The sequence below is a fragment of the Oncorhynchus mykiss genome, chromosome 14 (genome assembly GCF_057628025.1).
Source record: "Oncorhynchus mykiss isolate SJ-2025 chromosome 14, ASM5762802v1, whole genome shotgun sequence".
In the NCBI taxonomy this organism is placed as follows: Eukaryota; Metazoa; Chordata; class Actinopteri; order Salmoniformes; family Salmonidae; genus Oncorhynchus; species Oncorhynchus mykiss.
Genome location: NC_143035.1, coordinates 37,606,009 through 37,626,809, shown reverse-complemented (window position 1 = coordinate 37,626,809; position 20,801 = coordinate 37,606,009). Strand labels below are relative to the sequence as shown.

Sequence of the window (20,801 nt, the reverse complement as noted above, 5' to 3'; positions counted from 1 at the left end):
GTAGGGGCTAGCCAGTCAATTGTGTATTGGGTGTAGGGGCTAGCCAGTCTATAGTATATTTGGTGTAGGGGCTAGCCAGTCTATAGTGTATTGGGTCTAGGGGCTAGCCAGTCTATAGTGTATTGGGTGTAGGGGCTAGCCAGTCTATTGTTTATTGGGTGTAGGGGCTAGCCAGTCTATAGTGTATTGGATGTAGGGGCTAGCCAGTCTACAGTGTATATGGTGTAGGGGCTAGCCAGTCTATAGTTTATTGGGTGTAGGGGCTAGCCAGTCTATAGTGTATTGGATGTAGGGGCTAGCCAGTCTATAGTTTATTGGGTGTAGGGGCTAGCCAGTCTATAGTGTATTGGATGTAGGGGCTAGCCAGTCTATAAAGTGTATTGGATGTAGGGGCTAGCCAGTCTATAGTGTATTGGGTGTAGGGGAAGGCTAGTCTATAGTGTATTGGGTGTAGGGGCTAGCCAGTCTATTGTTTATTGGGTGTAGGGGCTAGCCAGTCTATAGTGTATTGGGTGTAGGGGCTAGCCAGTCTATTGTGTATTGGGTGTAGGGGCTAGCCAGTCTATAGTTTATTGTGTGTAGGGGCTAGCCAGTCTATAGTGTATTGGGTGTAGGGGCTATCCAGTCTATAGTGTATTGGGTGTAGGGGCTAGCCAGTCTATAGTGTATTGGGTGTAGGGGCTAGCCAGTCTATAGTGTATTGGGTGTAGGGGCTAGCCAGTCTATTGTGTATTGGGTGTAGGGGCTAGCCAGTCTATAGTGTATTGGGTGTAGGGGCTAGCCAGTCTATAGTTTATTGGGTGTAGGGGCTAGCCAGTCTATAGAGTATTGGGTGTAAGGGCTAGCCAGTCTAGAGTGTATTGGGTGTAGGGGATAGCCAGCCTATAGTGTATTGTGTGTAGGGGCTAGCCAGTCTATAGTGTATTGGGTGTAGGGGCTAGCCAGTCTATAGTGTATTTGGTGTAGGGTCTAGCCAGTCTATAGTGTATTGGGTGTAGGGGCTAGCCAGTCTATAGTGTATTGGGTGTAGGGGCTAGCCAGTCTATTGTGTATTGGGTGTAGGGGCTAGCCAGTCTATAGTTTATTGTGTGTAGGGGCTAGCCAGTCTATAGTGTATTGGGTGTAGGGGCTATCCAGTCTATAGTGTATTGGGTGTAGGGGCTAGCCAGTCTATAGTGTATTGGGTGTAGGGGCTAGCCAGTCTATAGTGTATTGGGTGTAGGGGCTAGCCAGTCTATAGTTTATTGGGTGTAGGGGCTAGCCAGTCTATAGAGTATTGGGTATAAGGGCTAGCCAGTCTAGAGTGTATTGGGTGTAGGGGCTAGCCAGTCTATAGTGTATTGGGTGTAGGGGATAGCCAGTCTATAGTGTATTGGATGTAGGGGATAGCCAGTCTATAGTGTATTGGGTGTAGGGGCTAGCCAGTCTATAGTGTATTGGGTGTAGGGGTTAGCCAGTCTATATTTTATTGGGTGTAGGGGCTAGCCAGTCTATAGTGTGTTGGGTGTAGGGGCTAGCCAGTCTATAGTGTATTGGGTGTAGGGGCTAGCCAGTCTATAGTGTATTGGGTGTAGGGGCTAGCCAGTCTATAGTGTATTGGGTGTAGGGGCTAGCCAGTCTATTGTTTATTGGGTGTAGGGGCTAGCCAGTCTATAGAGTATTGGGTGTAGGGGCTAGCCAGTCTATTGTTTATTGGGTGTAGGGGCTAGCCAGTCTATAGTGTGTTGGGTGTAGGGGCTAGCCAGTCTATAGTGTATTGGGTGTAGGGGCTAGCCAGTCTATAGTGTGTTGGGTGTAGGGGCTAGCCAGTCTATAGTGTATTGGGTGTAGGGGCTAGCCAGTCTATTGTTTATTGGGTGTAGGGGCTAGCCAGTCTATAGAGTATTGGGTGTAGGGGCTAGCCAGTCTATTGTTTATTGGGTGTAGGGGCTAGCCAGTCTATAGAGTATTGGGTGTAGGGGCTAGCCAGTCTATTGTTTATTGGGTGTAGGGGCTAGCCAGTCAATAGTGTATTGGGTGTAGGGGCTAGCCAGTCTATAGTGTATTGGGTGTAGGGGCTAGCCAGTCTATAGTGTATTTGGTGTAGGGGCTAGCCAGTCTATACATTATACAACCTGAATGATACTCAGTCATTTGCAGGTGGAAACATTGGAGACCATAACAGATACAGTGTATTCTGAAAGTTTTTTGTTAAACCTTCGTCTTTATCCACATTTTGTTACGTTAGCCTCGTTGTATAATTGATTACTTTTTTCCATCTGCACACAATTCCCCTAAATGACCAATTGAAAACAGGTTTTTTGAAATTTTTTGGAAACTTTGCAATCATGGGAGAAGGGCCTTGGTCAGGTAGGTGAGCGAGAACCCGATGGTCACCCTGACAGAGCTCCAGAGTTCCTATGTGGAGATGGGAGGACCTTCCAGAAGGACAATCATCTCTGCAGCACTCCACCAGTCAGGCTTTTATGGTAGTGTGGCCAGACGGAATCAACTCCTCAGTAAAAGGCACATGACAGCCCGCTTGGAGTTTGCCAAAATGGCACCTAAAGGACTCTCAGACCATGAGAAACAAGATTCTCTTGTCTGAAGAAACATAAATGGAACTCTTTGGCCTCTTTGGCCAAGCGTCACGTCTGAGGAAACCTGTCACCACCCGTACGGTGAAGCATGGTGGTGGCAGCATCATGCTGTGGGGATGTTTTTCAGCGGCAGGGACTTGAAGACTAGACAAGATCTAGGGAAAGATTAACGGAGCAAAGGACTTGATGAAATTCTGCTCCAGAGCACTCAGGACCTACGACTGGAGCGAAGGTTCACCTTCCAACAGGACAACGACCCTAAGAACACAGCCATGTCAATGTAGGAGTGGCTTCGGGACAAGTCTCTGAATGTTCTTGAGAGGCCCAGACAGAGCCCGGGCTTGATTCTGATCAAACATTTCTGGAGAGACCTGAAAACAGCTGTGAATTGACACTCCCCATTCAACCTGACAGAGCTTGAGTGGATCTGCAGAGAGGTACAGTATAGGAGGAACTCCCCAAATACAGGTGTGACAAGCTTGTAGCGTCATACCCAAGAAGACTCAAGGCTGAGTAAAAGGTATGAATACTTATGTAAATGTGATATTTAAGTTTTTTTATTCAAATAAATGTTCAAAAAATTAAAAAAACTGATTTTGCAATGTAATCCATTTTAGAATAAGGCTGTAAAGTAACAGAATGTGGAAAAAGTCAAGAGGTCTGAAAACTTTACGAATGCACTGTTGATAAGATTTAAAGCCATTTGTTACAGATAGACTTTACATTATTTAAAGCCATTTGTTATAGATAGACTTTACATTATTTAAAGCCATTTGTTACAGATAGACTTTACATTATTTAAAACCATTTGTTACAGATAGACTTTACATTATTTAAAGCCATTTGTTATAGATAGACTTTACATTATTTAAAGCCATTTGTTACAGATAGACTTTACACTATTTAAAGCCATTTGTTACAGATAGACTTTACATTATTTAAAGCCATTTGTTATAGATAGACTTTACATTATTTAAAGCCATTTGTTATAGATAGACTTTACATTATTTAAAGCCATTTGTTACAGATAGACTTTACATTATTTAAAGCCATTTGTTATAGATAGACTTTACATTATTTAAAGCCATTTGTTATAGATAGACTTTACATTATTTAAAGCCATTTGTTACAGATAGACTTTACATTATTTAAAGCCATTTGTTATAGATAGACTTTACACTATTTAAAGCCATTTGTTATAGATAGACTTTACATTATTTAAAGCCATTTGTTATAGATAGACTTTACACTATTTAAAGCCATTTGTTACAGATAGACTTTACATTATTTAAAGCCATTTGTTATAGATAGACTTTACATTATTTAAAGCCAATTGTTATAGATAGACTTTACACTATTTAAAGCCATTTGTTATAGATAGACTTTACATTATTTAAAGCCATTTGTTACAGATAGACTTTACATTATTTAAAGCCATTTGTTATAGATAGACTTTACACTATTTAAAGCCATTTGTTATAGATAGACTTTACATTATTTAAAGCCATTTGTTATAGATAGACTTTACATTATTTAAAGCCATTTGTTATAGATAGACTTTACACTATTTAAAGCCATTTGTTATAGATAGACTTTACACTATTTAAAGCCATTTGTTATAGATAGACTTTACATTATTTAAAGCCATTTGTTATAGATAGACTTTACACTATTTAAAGCCATTTGTTATAGATAGACTTTACACTATTTATTAAAGCCGTTTGTTATAGATAGACTTTACATTATTTAAAGCCATTTGTTATAGATAGACTTTACATTATTTAAAGCCATTTGTTATAGATAGACTTTACATTATTTAAAGCCATTTGTTATAGATAGACTTTACACTATTTAAAGCCATTTGTTATAGATAGACTTTACACTATTTAAAGCCATTTGTTATAGATAGACTTTACACTATTTAAAGCCATTTGTTACAGATAGACTTTACACTATTTAAAGCCATTTGTTGTAGATAGACTTTACACTATTTAAAGCCATTTGTTACAGATAGACTTTACATTATTTAAAGCCATTTGTTACAGATAGACTTTACATTATTTAAAGCCATTTGTTATAGATAGACTTTACATTATTTAAAGCCATTTGTTACAGATAGACTTTACACTATTTAAAGCCATTTGTTACAGATAGACTTTACATTATTTAAAGCCATTTGTTATAGATAGACTTTACATTATTTAAAGCCATTTGTTACAGATAGACTTTACATTATTTAAAGCCATTTGTTATAGATAGACTTTACATTATTTAAAGCCATTTGTTACAGATAGACTTTACATTATTTAAAGCCATTTGTTATAGATAGACTTTACATTATTTAAAGCCATTTGTTATAGATAGACTTTACATTATTTAAAGCCATTTGTTACAGATAGACTTTACATTATTTAAAGCCATTTGTTATAGATAGACTTTACACTATTTAAAGCCATTTGTTATAGATAGACTTTACATTATTTAAAGCCATTTGTTATAGATAGACTTTACACTATTTAAAGCCATTTGTTACAGATAGACTTTACATTATTTAAAGCCAATTGTTATAGATAGACTTTACACTATTTAAAGCCATTTGTTATAGATATACTTTACATTATTTAAAGCCATTTGTTACAGATAGACGTTACATTATTTAAAGCCATTTGTTATAGATAGACTTTACACTATTTAAAGCCATTTGTTATAGATAGACTTTACATTATTTAAAGCCATTTGTTATAGATAGACATTACATTATTTAAAGCCATTTGTTATAGATAGACTTTACACTATTTAAAGCCATTTGTTATAGATAGACTTTACACTATTTAAAGCCATTTGTTATAGATAGACTTTACATTATTTAAAGCCATTTGTTATAGATAGACTTTACACTATTTAAAGCCATTTGTTATAGATAGACTTTACACTATTTATTAAAGCCATTTGTTATAGATAGACTTTACATTATTTAAAGCCATTTGTTATAGATAGACTTTACATTATTTAAAGCCATTTGTTATAGATAGACTTTACACTATTTAAAGCCATTTGTTATAGATAGACTTTACACTATTTAAAGCCATTTGTTATAGATAGACTTTACACTATTTAAAGCCATTTGTTATAGATAGACTTTACACTATTTAAAGCCATTTGTTACAGATAGACTTTACACTATTTAAAGCCATTTGTTATAGATAGACTTTTCACTATTTAAAGCCATTTGTTACAGATAGACTTTACACTATTTAAAGCCATTTGTTACAGATAGACTTTACACTATTTAAAGCCATTTGTTATAGATAGACTTTACACTATTTAAAGCCATTTGTTACAGATAGACTTTACACTGTTTAAAGCCATTTGTTATAGATAGACTTTACGCTATTTAAAGCCAATCCTTACAGATAGACTTTACACTATTTAAAGCCATTTGTTACAGATAGACTTTACATTATTTAAAGCCATTTGTTATAGATAGACTTTACGCTATTTAAAGCCAATCCTTACAGATAGACTTTACACTATTTAAAGCCATTTGTTATAGATAGACTTTACGCTATTTAAAGCCAATCCTTACAGATAGACTTTACACTATTTAAAGCCAATTGTTACAGTTAGAATTCACATTATTTAAAGCCATTTGTTATAGGCTTTAATGGGCTACGTATGGACAGTATCAACTTCAGTCAGAGCTGTAGGACCTAGCATGTTGTTATCATGGGCTATGGACAGTATCAACTTCAGTCAGAGCTGTAGGACCTAGCATGTTGTTATCATGGGCTATGGGCAGTATCAACTTCAGTCAGAGCTGTAGGACCTAGCATGTTGTTATCATGGGCTATGGGCAGTATCAACTTCAGTCAGAGCATTAGGACCTAGCATGTTGTTATCATGGGCTATGGGCAGTATCAACTTCAGTCAGTGCTTGGCAGCACAACAAAGTAACTCCTAATGGTCTCAAAAATAGCTTTCTAACATGACATTTAGCAGGCTCGTCTAGAGAAGGACATTCCAGTGATTTGAGTTGACTCCACCAGATCAATAGCTTGTCTCTCAATCAAACCGCTCATGTGGCATTTGAACCAGATGAAACACAGGTTTCCGTCCACATCACCTCTGAGAGACTCAGACACTTCTGTAAAATCCCACTGGATAGGATGGATATAGACGAAGTCCATTTAAATCCCCCCCAAGACTGATGCTGAGACCTTAAAAACCGGTCAGAAAAAGATAACAAAACCGTCTGAAATCATCTTTTAAGGATCGCCGTAATGTACAGTATGTAGGTTAATGCTGACTGTTGCTTTTTGGGCTTTTTATTATGTTAAGTATTTATTAACCATAAGAAGATAGCAAAAGCAATCTGGTGTAAGCATTCTAACAGAGCAGGTTAGAGAGGCACCTTCACAGTGCTGAAATACAGACACTAATCAAAACCTAACAATGAAAGATGGATAACACTGGAAATTAATATGAAGTATCGAGATCAATGAAAGAGATGGATAACACAGGAAATACATATGAAGTAGCTAGATCAATGAAAGAGATGGATAACACAGGAAATAAATATGAGGTAGCTAGATCAATGAAAGAGATGGATAACACAGGAAATTAATATGAAGTAGCTAGATCAATGAAAGAGATGGATAACACAGGAAATTAATATGAAGTAGCTAGATCAATGAAAGAGATGGATAACACAGGAAATTAATATGAAGTAGCTAGATCAATGAAAGAGATGGATAACACAGGAAATAAATATGAGGTAGCTAGATCAATGAAAGAGATGGATAACACAGGAAATTAATATTAAGTATCTAGATCAATGAAAGAGATGGATAACACATGAAATAAATATGAGGTAGCTACAGGTAAATAAGGTGCCATATATAGTATACAACTTTCTAACGTAGTGTTGTTTCTGAGAACTGGAAATAAGGTTGAAGTCTGAAGTTTCCATACACCTTAGCCAAATACATTTAAACTCAGTTCTTCACAATTCCTGACATTTAATCCTAATAAAAAATTCCCTGTCTTAGTTCAGTTACGATCACCACTTTATTTTAAAGAATGTGAAAAGTCAGAATAAAAGTAGAGAGAATTCTTTATTTCAGCTATCACGTCTTTCATCACATTCCCAGTGGGTCAGAAGTTTACATACACTCAATTAGTATTTGTAAGCATAGCCCTTAAACTGATTAACTTGGGTCAAACGTTTTGGGTAGCCTTCCACAAGCTTCCCACAATAAGTTGGATGAATTTTGGCCCATTCCTCCTGACAGAGCTGGTGTAACTGAGTCAGGTTTGTAGACCTCCTTGCTCGCACACGCTTTTTCAGTTCTGCCGTTGTCGATATAGGACTCATTTTACTGTGGATATAGATAGTTTTGATACTTTAGATACTTTTGTACCTGTTTCCTCCAACATCTTCACAGGGCCCTTTGCTGTTGTTCTGGAATTGATTTGCACTTTTCGCACCAATGTACGTTCATCTCTAGGAGACGTGGTCTCCTAGAGATGATGAACGTGGTAACTTCAGGCATTTGGAAATTGCTCCCAAGGATGAACCAGACTTGTGGATGTCCACAATTTTTTTCCTGAGGTCTTGGCTGATTTCTTTTGATTTTCCCACCATGTCAAGCAAAGAGGCACTGAGTTTGAAGGCCTTGAAATACATTCACAGGTACACCTCCAATTGAATGAAATAATGTAATTCGGCCTATCAGAAGCTTCTAAAGCCATGACATCATTTTGTGTGCAATTTTTCAACCTTTTTAAAGGCACAGTCAACTTAGTGTATGTAAACTTCTGACCCACTTTTTGGAATTGTGGCACAGTGAACAACTGTTGGAAAAATGACTTGTGTCATGCACAAAGTAGATGGCCTAACCGACTTGCCGAAACTACAATTTGTTAACAAGACATTTGTGGAGTGGTTGAAAAAAACAAGTTTTAATATTTCCAAACTTAGCGTGTGTAAACTTCCAACTTCAACTGTACATAGCCCCACAATCAACAATAAAGTACAACAACATAGGTATAAATATATTAAATAAATCCATATAATTACTAAACTGTGATTAGCTAACTGAAATATACTATATCCTGTAGATGCATATAATTACTAAACTGTGGTTAGCTAACGGAAAAATACTAAATAGATACATGTCATTATTAAGCTGTGGCTAGCTAACTGCGTAATGGAGCTGAATATTATGCTGGATGAAACATCTGAACTAGAGTATGTCTGTTCAGGTTTCCCCGGGATGCTAATGGCATTGAACTGCTAATTATGCTTAACTCCATTGGGCTGAATGGATACGATCACATTGCAAATGATAAGTCGTTGGTCAGTGTCACAATGTTTCTTTGGAAAAATTCAACTGGGAATGGAGATTTGCAACAAATGAATGTAATTAACAACCACATTCATTACTTCTAATTGCGTTACATAATGAGTGCTCTGAAACTGAAACCCAGATTGGATTCATATTATATTAATAATTTCAGTGTACATTAGAGTAGCTTCCTCTTCCCCTAAGATATGACTGGCTGAAATGTTTCCTAAAAACGTTGTCTGAATCTTTCCCAACTACTGGCATATAGCAGTTCTCTGAGCTAAAAACAGACAGAGAGCACCACAAATAGAAGGAGGATGTGGAAATTCAACAGGAACCTATAGTTGAAACAGTATTGCAGTATGCTTTTATAAAATACTCATCAAATTCAGAATGGTAAAAAGTTAATTGTGGGTGGCAGGGTAGCCTAGTGGTTAGAGCGTTGGACTAGTAACCAAAAGGTTGCAAGTTAAAACCCCCGAGCTGACAAGGTACAAATCCGTCGTTCTGCCCTTGAACAAGGCAGTTAACCCACTGTTCCTAGACCGTAATTGAAAATAAGAATTTGTTCTTAACTGACTTGCCTAGTTAAAAAAAGAAAAAAGTTAACTGTGGGAGGCTGTGTTAGCTATGAAAGCCTTTAATCAGATTAAAGCACTCAGGAAGATATAAAACCAGACGGAAGACCTCCGTCCTAACATTACAATGAAGACTGGAAAGGTCAACACATTTTTATCCAAGTTTGGAATAAATAATAACTCCCCCAAAAATTATAATGCTCATAATTACCCAGAAAGCACTTAAGGGGAAAGTATACATCAAAAACTCTTACTGTAAAACAACAGCATCTATGTACGCCCACATCTGTAATCTCATTTATACTTACAGTGTATAAAAAGGATTGGCTTATTTTAATAGCAGCTTTAGATCTTAGAAAGACAAGGTATAAGCTGGTCATTTGAAAGCCATATGCCACAGATTAAGATATAGCGTTTTTTGTATTTTATCTTTCTCTCATTGACTAATACACATCTACGAATGCTTTTAGCTGGTATGAAAGCTAGTGCTTTTAAATCCTTGTAACTCGATAATAATATAGGCCTAGAATTTGTGACATTATAAATTGTCTAGAGTATAAACTGCGTATTGTTTGAAAATTGTTGAAGGATTTGGTTTGAGAGATTTATCGACAACGCAGACTTTTCAGCATCTTAACTTTGTCTGAGAGCTTACGTCATGACATGAGAACCATTCCCCAAAGCCTTTTAGTACGTTATTACCCAGGGATCCCACCTAATAGCATAATAACTATCCCTAAAACACACACCAGATTTGATTGGTTTTGTTTTGGTGATTTTCATGCAAGCTCGAAAACTTTATTGATTTTAATAATGGGCCATCTCCCTGAGGGAAATACCAATAACTATTATCACATCAAATATAGGATGTCTGGAATGGCTGTTAACAGTGACGATACACAAATGAACAACTCCTCTATCAATGTACACATCTAATTATTTAAAATTATTTGGAGAAAAACAAAAAACGGAGTCAAATGATTATGAAGACCATGTTTTAGGCACAAATGACGTTGCAGTCTGCCTGTTCAGATACTGGACAGTAGTATAGAATCAGTCTACAGTCTGCCTGTTCAGATACTGGAGAGTAGTATAGAATCAGTCTACAGTCTGCCTGTTCAGATGCTGGAGAGTAGAATAGAACCAGTCTACAGTCTGCCTGTTCAGATACTGGAGAGTAGTATAGAATCAGTCTACAGTCTGCCTGTTCAGATACTGGACAGTAGTATAGAATCAGTCTACAGTCTGCCTGTTCAGATGCTGGAGAGTAGAATAGAACCAGTCTACAGTCTGTCTGTTCAGATACTGGAGAGTAGTCTAGAATCAGTCTACAGTCTGCCTGTTCAGATGCTGGACAGTAGTATAGAATCAGTCTACAGTCTGCCTGTTCAGATGCTGGAGAGTAGAATAGAACCAGTCTACAGTCTGCCTGTTCAGATACTGGAGAGTAGTATAGAATCAATCTACAGTCTGTCTGTTCAGATACTGGACAGTAGTATAGAATCAGTCTACAGTCTGCCTGTTCAGATACCGGACAGTAGAATATAATCAGTCTACAGTCTGCCTGTTCAGATACTGGAGAGTAGAATAGAACCAGAACAAAAACAGATTGACATGAGGCTAACTAGGCAGCCATTTTCCTTTCCAAAATCGTTTTTGGCAGGCAGTACATTTGTTATTGATAATTGGCACACTATGAACTACCTTGGCAATGGTAACCCACCAACTTCACAGCTATGAGAAACACACAAATCAATGGTTACCTCGTCCATTTCAATGGTGATAGATCTAATACACATCGTTATGCACATCTGTCTGCATTTGAAGTTAACTACAAAGTGTTGTGACCTAACCAAAAGGGACAGGTAATATTTAACTTTGTGTTAATTGTTTTGGATGTCACATTTGTAAATGCCAGCTGTTAGGTGGCTTGGAGGGTGGAGCTAATAACAGACGTGCTAATGACATTCATTTGTGCCTACAATCTGTTTGTCAGGATGGGAGGAGGAGGAGGAGATATGAAAAACCTCAGCGCGTTGTGTTGGCGGAGACGACAACATAAGATTGCTGACAGTCTGATAAAGTAAGCCTGGGGAAGGAAAGCAAAAGGGGCCATAAAATGAATGGCCTCCTAGCTCATAAATAACAGAAACATAAATGTCATATGAACTTTATTTCAAGAGCGGGTGGTCTAATAAAGATGCAGTTTTAAAGAGGAGTTGAGAAATTCATTGTCATAAGAAGGCCACATCCCCAGCCTGTTCCCAGAAAGTTACTCAGCCCATCGTTGGCATTCAAGACCTTGCTCATACCAAGCACCTTTTTGGAATACAAAGGCTTAGAAGCTAGGTTTTGATTCTCCACCTCTCTCTTTTCTTTTCCCATGTTTTGCCTGTTTTACTCCTATAACTACACCCCTCTTTTCTCCATCTCTTTTCCCTTTCCCTCTTTCCCTTGTTCTTGCCCTTTACAAATTGAGACAGCGAGATAAGAGATTGCCCCTGCCATGGCAGCCTGCTGCCCATTGATAAAACCATATCTAATCCATCTAGGGGCCCCCCTTGCGCCACCAATGCACTCATCTCTGAGTCTGTCAACACAGAGAGAGAGAGAGAGAGAGAGAGAGAGAGAGAGAGAGAGAGAGAGAGAGAGAGAGAGAGAGAGAGAGAGAGAGAGAGAGAGAGAGAGAGAGAGAGAGAGAGAGAGAGAGAGAATCTGTCTCTTCATTCTCTCCTTTAGAACCGTGTACTAAAGTCTCATGTTTTATCTGTGAACATTTTGGGGGAGGAGATTAGCTTTCCATGTTCTTGGCAAAGCATACATGACAACCAGTCTCCAGGTCTTTGTGATTTGTGTGGTAGAGATGTGTCTGATGGTTCAAACCTGCATTTTGCTACTTGAAAATAAATTTGCTGCGTTTCTATATCATGAACTAGTCCTACTCTGCTATACAGCAGCTAATATTACATTGGTATGAATTACATTTGGTGTAGGGTGGCTTTCTCGTCAAATGACTGGTCACATAGTCCTCTGTTAATGTTTGGTTCGTTGCAGCGCTTGGACTCCACCACCACATGACATCAATGCAGGGATTATATATCATTATAATCTGGGTGGTTCGAGCTCTGAATGCTGATTGGCTGTAAGCCATGGTATATCAGGAGGTCTGAATTCTGATTGGCTGAAAGCCGTGGTTTAACAGACCGTGTATAACGGGGATGACAAAACATTTTATTTTTTTACTGCTTTAATTACGTTGGTAACCAGTTTGTAAGAGCAATAAGGCACCTCGGGTGTTTGTGGTGTATTGCCAATATACCACGGCTAAGGGCTGTGAGCCAGCAGCATACTACCCTGCATCACCCCGCTGGCTTGCTTCTGAAGCTAAGCAGGGTTGGTCTTGGTTGGTCCCTGGATGGGAGACCAGATCCTGGAGTGGTGTTGGAAGGCCAGTAAAAGGCACTTTTTCCTCTGGTCTAAAAAAAATAAGTAAAAATTACAATACCCCAGGGCAGTGACATAGGGAAATTGCCATGTGTAGGGTGCCATCTTTCAGATTCGACATTAAACGGGTGTCCTGACTCTCTGTCGTCAATAAATATCCCACGGCACTTATCGTAAGAGTAGGGGTGTTAACCCTGGTGTCCTGGATAAATCCCCAATCTGGTCCTCATACCATCATGGCCACCTAATCATCCCCAGCTTCCAATTGGCTCATTCATCCACCTTCCTCTCTCTTCTAACTATTCCCCAGGTAGTTGCTGTAAATGAGAAAGTGTTCTCAGTCAGCTGACCTGGTAAAATAAGGGTTAAATCAAGGGCTGTATCCAGACACTCTGCACTCTGCCTTGTGCGTAATAACAGTCCTTAGCTGTGGTATATTGGCCATATACCACATCCCCTTGGGGCTTATTGCTTAAATATACATGTTCAAATGTAAAATTTAATTCTCCAATCTCCATGTAATGTGCAACTTATTGTGTTCTACGGGAATCTACCATGTATTAGAGACACTGTTTGATAAGGCAATTTTATGAACCACACAATGTTTACATCATTGAATATTAATCAAAAGGTGAGCAGCAATTACAATACATCCAAATATAAATCATCATCACCATGAATCACCGTTATCGTCATGGGTATGATTTACATCACTATGAATCACCGTTATCGTCATGGGTATGATTTACATCACTATGAATCACCGTTATCGTCATGGGTATGATTTACATCACTATGAATCACCGTTATCGTCATGGGTATGATTTAATAGAATGCAGCTGAGTAGGAGCAGGGGATGGGGGAAAAGGATGGGGGGGGAAAGGAGAGAGGGGAAAAGGAGGGAGGGGATAAGGATGGGGGGAAAAGGAGAGAGTGGGGAAGGATGGAGGGGGAAAAGGACGGAGGGGGGAAGGACGGAGGGGAGAATGACGGAGGGGAAAGGGACGGAGGGGAGAAGGACGGAGGGGAAAAGGATGGATGGGAAAAGGACGGAGGGGAGAATGACGGAGGGGAAAGGGACGGAGGGGAGAAGGACGGAGGGGAGAAGGACAGAGGGGAAAAGGACGGAGGGGGGAAGGACGGAGGGGAGAATGACGGAGGGGTGAAGAACGGAGGGGTGAAGAACAGAGGGGTGAAGGACGGAGGGGAGAAGGACGGAGGGGAGAATGACGGAGGGGAGAATGACGGAGGGGGAAAAGGACGGAGGGGGAAAAGGACGGAAGGGAGAAGGACGGAGGGGAGAAGGACGGAGGGGAGAAGGACGGAGGGGAAAAGGACGGAGGGGAGAAGGACGGAGGTGGAAAAGGATGGAGGGGAGAAGGACGGAGGGGAGAAGGACGGAGGGGAGAAGAACGGAGGGGGGAATGACGGAGGGGAGAAGGACGGAGGGGAGAAGGACGGAGGGGAGAAGGACGGAGGGGAGAAGGATGGAGGGGAAAAGGACGGAGGGGAGAAGGACGGAGGGGAAAAGGACGGAGGGGGGAAGGACGGGGGGGAGAAGGACGGAGGGGAGAACAGAGTGGAGAAGGACGTAGGGGGGAAGGACGGAGGGGGGAAGGACGGAGGGGAGAAGGACGGAGGGGAGAAGGACGTAGGGGGGAAGGACGGAGGGGGGAAGGACGGAGGGGAGAAGGACGGAGGGGTGAAGGACGGAGGGGGAAAAGGATGGAGGGGAGAAGAAATCATCTACCGAACTGGTTATTATCATGAGAGACTTCCGTATTCTGTTTTCTTGGTCTAATAACATCTATCTATCTGTTTATTACCATGAGAGACTTCTATATTCTGTTTTTTTATAGTAGTTTTTCTGTATTTTATTTCACCTTTATTTAACCAGGTAGGGTAGTTGAGAATACGTTCTCATTTACAACTACGACCTGGCCAAGATAAAGCAACGCAGTGCGACACAAACAACAACACAGAGATACACACGGAAGAAACAACTACACAGTCAATAACACAATAGAAAAAACATCTATATACGGTGTGTGCAAAGGAGGTACGATAAGGAAGGTAAGGCAATAAATAGGCCATAGTGGCGAAACAATTACAATTTAGCAATTAAACACTGGAGTGATAGATGTGCAGAAGATGAATGTCCAAGTAGAGATACTGAGAGCAAAGGAGCAAAAATAAATAACAGTATGGGGATGAGGTAGTTGGATGGGCTATTTACAGATGGGCTATGTACAGGCGCAGTGATCTGTGAGATGCTCTGACAGCTGGTGTTTAAAGCTAGTGAGGGAGATATGAGTCTCCAGTCTAACCAGACACCTAGGTATTTGTAGTTGTCCACATATTCTAAGTCAGAACCGTCCAGAGTAGTGATGCTGGACGGGCAGGCAGGTGTGGGCAGCGATCGGTTGAAGGGCATGCATTTAGTTTTACTTGCATTTAAGCGCACTTGGAGGCCACGGAAGGAGAGTTGTATGGCATTGTAGCTTGTCTGGAGGTTAGTTAAAACACAGTGTCCAAAGAAGGGCCAGATATATACAGAATGGTGTCGTCTGCTTAGAGGTGGATCAGAGAATCACCAGCAGCAAGAGCGACATCATTGATGTATACAGAGAAAAGTTGGCCCGAGAATGTAACCCTGTGGCACCCCCATAGAGACTACCAGAGGTCTGGACAACAGGCCATCCGATTTGACACGCTGAACTCTGTCTGAGAAGTAGTTGGTGAACCAGGCGAGGCAGTCATTTAAGAAACCAATGCTGTTGAGTCTGCCGATACCAATGTGATGATTGACAGAGTCGAAAACCTTGGCCAGGTCAATGAATACAGCTGCACAGTATTGTGTCTTATCGATGGCGGTTATGATTTTGTTTAGGACCTTGAGCGTGGCTGAGGTGCACCAATGACCAGCTCGGAAACCAGATTGCATAGCGGAGAAGGTACGGTTTGATTCGAAATGGTCAGTGATCTGTTTGTTAACTTGTCTTTTGAAGACCTTAGAAAGGCAGGGTAGGATAGATATAGGTCTGTAGTAGTTTGGGTCTAGAGTGTCTTCCCCTTTGAAGAGGGGGATGACCGTGGCAGCATTCCAATCTTTGGGGATCTCAGATGATACGAAAGAGAGGTTGAACAGGCTAGTAATAGGAGTTGCAACAATTTCGGCAGATAATTTTATAAAGAGAGGGTCCAGATTGTCTAGCCCTGCTGACTTGTAGGGGTCCAGATTTTGCAGCTCTTTCAGAAAATTAGCTATCTGGATTTGGGTGAAGGAGAAATGGGGAGGCTTGGGCAAGTTTCTGTTGGGGGTGCAGGGCTGTTGACCAAGGTAGGGGTGGCCAGGTGGAAAGCATGGCCAGCCGTAGAAAAATGTTTATTGAAATTCTCAATAATTGTGGATTTATCGGTGGTAACAGTGTTTCCTAGCCTCAGAGCAGTGGGCAGCTGGGAGGAGGTGTTCTTATTCTCCATGGACTTTACAGTGTCCCAGAACGTTTTGGAGTTTATGCTGCAGGATGCAAATTTCTGTTTGAAAAGGCTAGCCTTTGCTTTCTGCCTGTGTATATTGGTTCCTAACTTCCCTGAAAAGTTGCATATCATGGGGGCTATTTGATGCTAATGCAGTATGCCACAGGATGTTTTTGTGCTGGTCAAGGGCAGTCAGGTCTGGAGTGAACCACGGGCTATATCTGTTCCTGGTTAATTTTTTTTTGAATGGGGCATGCTTATTTAAGATTGTGAGGAAAGCACTTTTAAAGAATAACCAGGCATCTTCTACTGATGGAATGAGGTCAATATCCTTCCAGGATCCCCGGGCCAGGTCGATTGAAAGGCCTGCTCGCTGAAGTGTTTTAGGGAGCATTTGACAGTGACGAGAGGTGGTTGTTTGACCGCATACCCATTACGGACGCAAGCTATGAGGCAGTGATCGCTGAGATCCTGGATGAAGACAGCAGAGGTGTATTTGGAGGGCAGGTTGGTTAGGATGATATCTATGAGGGTGCCTGTGTTTACGGATTTGGGGTTGTACCTGGTAGGTTCATTGATAATTTGTGTGAGATTGAGGGCATCAAGCTTAGATTGTAGGATGGCCGGGGTGTTAAGCATGTCCCAGTTTAGGTCACCTAACAGCACGAGCTCTGAAGATAGATGTGCGGCAATCAATTCACATATGTTGTCCAGGGCACAGCTGGGGGCAGAGGGTGGTCTATAGCAAGCGGCAACGGTGAGAGACTTGTTTCTGGAAAGGAGGATTTTTTAAAGTAGAAGCTCATTGTTTGGGCACAGACCTGGATAGTAAGACAGAACTCTGCAGGCTATCTCTGCAGTAAATTGCAACTCTACCCCCTTTGGCAGTTCTATCTTGTCGGAAAATGTTATAGTTAGGGATGGAAATATCAGGGTTTTTGGTGGCCTTCCTAAGCCAGGATTCAGACATGGCTAGGACATCCAGGTTGGCAGAGTGTGCTAGAGCAGTGAATAAAACACACTTAGGGAGGAGGCTTCTAATGTTAACATGCATGAAACCAAGGCTTTTTTTGGTTACAGAAGTCAACAAATGAGAGCGCCTGGGGTATGCGAGTGGGGATAGGCACTGCAGGGCCTGGATTAACCTCTACATTATTTAATACTGCATATTATACTGTGTATAATACTGCTCCACCATATGATGCGGATTTCACTGTACTTGTGCATGTGACATTAAGACTTGAAACTTGATAGAGTGCTCCTCCTATTGTTAACCCCTTACAAAAGATAAAACGTGATTAAATAGCATGGCTCGTTTATTGGCCAGACTAAGCTGTTGTTGGCCAAGGGCCAGGTCTTTCTTGAAAAATAGGTATTTTGATCTCAATGGGACGAGCTTGTTTAATGGACATTAGGGAAAATGTACCATAAAGTTTTGTATACCATAAATATACCATAATGTTTTGTAAACCATAAATATACCATAATGTTTTGTAAACCATAAATATACCATAAATATAAACTAGTGTGCTCTTCCTATAACATAAACCAAGTGATGAATTAGCATGGCCAGTTTATTACAGAGAGAAGCTCGCTCCCTCTTCCTGTAAGATAACCCATGTGATGAATTAGCATGGCCAGTTTATTACAGAGAGAAGCTCTTTCCCAGGTCTTCAAAGGTACTTTTTAACTCATTGGGAAAACCTGGTAAAATAACTAAAAGAAAGAAATTAAGTCCTTGGACAGCAGCCACTTACTGGACTCAGGGTCAGAGTTTCCGTCTCCCTCGGTGCGGCTGTTGGGCGAAGTCTGTTGGTAGTACTCTTCCTGGGGGAAGCCGAGGGGGAGAGGCTGAGTGGTGCTGGCAGTGCTGCTGGGCTCGTGGTCCCCTAGACCACTGTCGCTACAGCTCTCCTGAGAACCATCCGGGAGGTGGAACGTCACACGACGCTGGGTCTGATGGAAACACACCAAAACACAGCGTTCATTTAACGTCACACTACGCTGGGTTTGATGGAAACACACCGAAACACAACATTCATTTAACGTCACACAACGCTGGGTCTGATGGAAACACACCAAAACACAACGTTCATTTAACGTCACACGACGCTGGGTCTGATGGAAATACACCGAAACACAACGTTCATTTAACGTCACACGACGCTGGGTCTGATGGAAACCAAAACACAACGTTCATTTAACATTACACGACGCTGGGTCTGATGGAAACCAAAACACAACGTTCATTTAACGTTACACGACGCTGGGTCTGATGGAAACCAAAACACAACGTTCATTTAACATCACTGACAGTTGGTCTAAAAAAAACACAACACCAAAACAGAACTTAACTGTAATACTTTATCACACAATGCTGGAAACACAACGTTCATTTAACGTCACATGATGCTGGGTCTGAAAACACCACAGAACAATATGTTGATTTACATGTTTTTAGTGTGGTGGACGTTGTTGGTGCGTTCAGCTGCAGAGAGAGCTAATTCAATCACCTTGGAGACGACATTTGGGGGGAAATCTCAGACTAATTTGTTGCGTATTATGGGATGTGTTCTTGCATGTCTAACAAGACAAGTCCCCATCATTGTTTTTTTATTTATTTTATTTCACCTTTATTTAACCAGGTAGGCTAGTTGAGAACAAGTTCTCATTTGCAACTGCGACCTGGCCAAGATAAGGCATAGCAGTGTGAACAGACAACACAGAGTTACACATGGAGTAAACAATTAACAAGTCAATAACACAGTAGAAAAAAGGGGAGTCTATATATACATTGTGTGCAAAAGGCATGAGAAGGTAGGCAAATAATTACAATTATGCAGATTAACACTGGAGTGATAAATGATCAGATGGTTATGTAAAGGTAGAGATAGAGATATTGGTGTGCAAAAGAGCAGAAAAATAAATAAATAAAAACAGTATGGGGATGAGGTAGGTGAAAATGGGTGGGCTATTTACCAATAGACTATGTACAGCTGCAGCGATCGGTTAGCTGCTCAGATAGCAGATGTTTGAAGTTGGTGAGGGAGATAAAAGTCTCCAACTTCAGCGATTTTTGCAATTCGTTCCAGTCACAGGCGGCAGAGAACTTGTCACGTTGTTGGTGCGTTCAGCTGCAGAGAGAGCTAATTCAATCACCTTGGAGACGACATTTGGGGGGAAATCTCAGACTAATTGGTTGCGTATTATGGGATGTGTTCTTGCATGTCTAACAAGACAAGTCCCCATCATTGTCACGTCTTCTCCGAGAAATACCGTATTACGTCACGCTAGTCTAATTGATAAACTGGTCTTAGAATCTAAAATCAGCGCTCTTCTGAGATACAGCAGTCAAGGCTAACGACATACTATTCAAAAATCAACGTTGACTACTTATAGTGTATGAGTTTTAATTGACAGTTACTGCCCATAAAATTATTATAATGGATTGACCCTTTTGACGAGGATGCACCCGTGTCCTACTTTTCCCACCAGCCCAATTTAGATAAAGGGAAGGAGGTGTGGATGAACTGACTTTGATTAGAAAAGGTCTGTCTGACGACTGCACCAGTTTGTAGATCTCTTCTCCTCTCAAAGGGGGAGTAGCTCTTTGATTTCTCTGGAGAGTTACAGAAGTTCATGTGGTGACCTTTTTCAGGAGCACGATGGTAGCACTACAAAGGGAAACACTCCATAGGGAGGTCAATATCCACAAATGCTAGCCGTTCTTCAAGAAAAGAGAACATAGTTGAGTCAGATTGTGAATCACAAATAAAGGGTAATCCGTGAACATCAATTAACTTTTTTAACTTTTTTTCATCTCCAGTACATTCTACAGCTTTGACTATAATCATATTTCAAAACTGAATGAATTGAAATTAGATGTTGTTTCAGAAGGTCATTCTTTGCCAAGTAAAAAATTTTTTTTTTTTTAAATAGACCTTTAACATTGAAGACAATTAACAGTGAAAAGACTAAAGTATTATTACATGCAATTTTCTAAATGGTGAGGAGATCTTTTGGTTACATTGGACAGTTTGGAGAAAAAGGGCAATTTCACTGTGAATATGATTTCATTTCATAACGCGATTCTCAGTCTCAAATTGCATCTTATGAGGAAAATAAAACACTGAAAACTTGATTATGTTGCCATATGTTTTGTTATTGTGTTTCAGTTCGTATTCAACCTGTTATTCAGACTGATTAGAACAAATGTTTCATAACACAATATCATAGCCTCATCCCAATAATCTACATTTCTCCATCTCTAGAGCGGCTAAAGCAATATGGGAGTTCTGAATTAAAAACATCATTAACACACGGTCCTTTATCCTCACGGGGAGTCGTCTGTGCCTCTTTGGAAAAAGCACTTT

General features: G+C 40.3%; 1 protein-coding gene across 1 annotated transcript in view; it reads right to left on the bottom strand.

Annotated features, from left to right (window-relative positions):
• The window catches only part of LOC110489225 (protocadherin-11 X-linked), a 305,718-nt gene that overhangs the window by 79,176 nt on the left and 205,741 nt on the right, over positions 1-20,801 (bottom strand). The window contains exon 6 of the mRNA XM_090198896.1: positions 18,186-18,384. Within this exon, the coding sequence (XP_090055022.1) occupies positions 18,186-18,384 (199 nt within the window). The remainder of the gene's footprint in view (positions 1-18,185; positions 18,385-20,801) is intronic.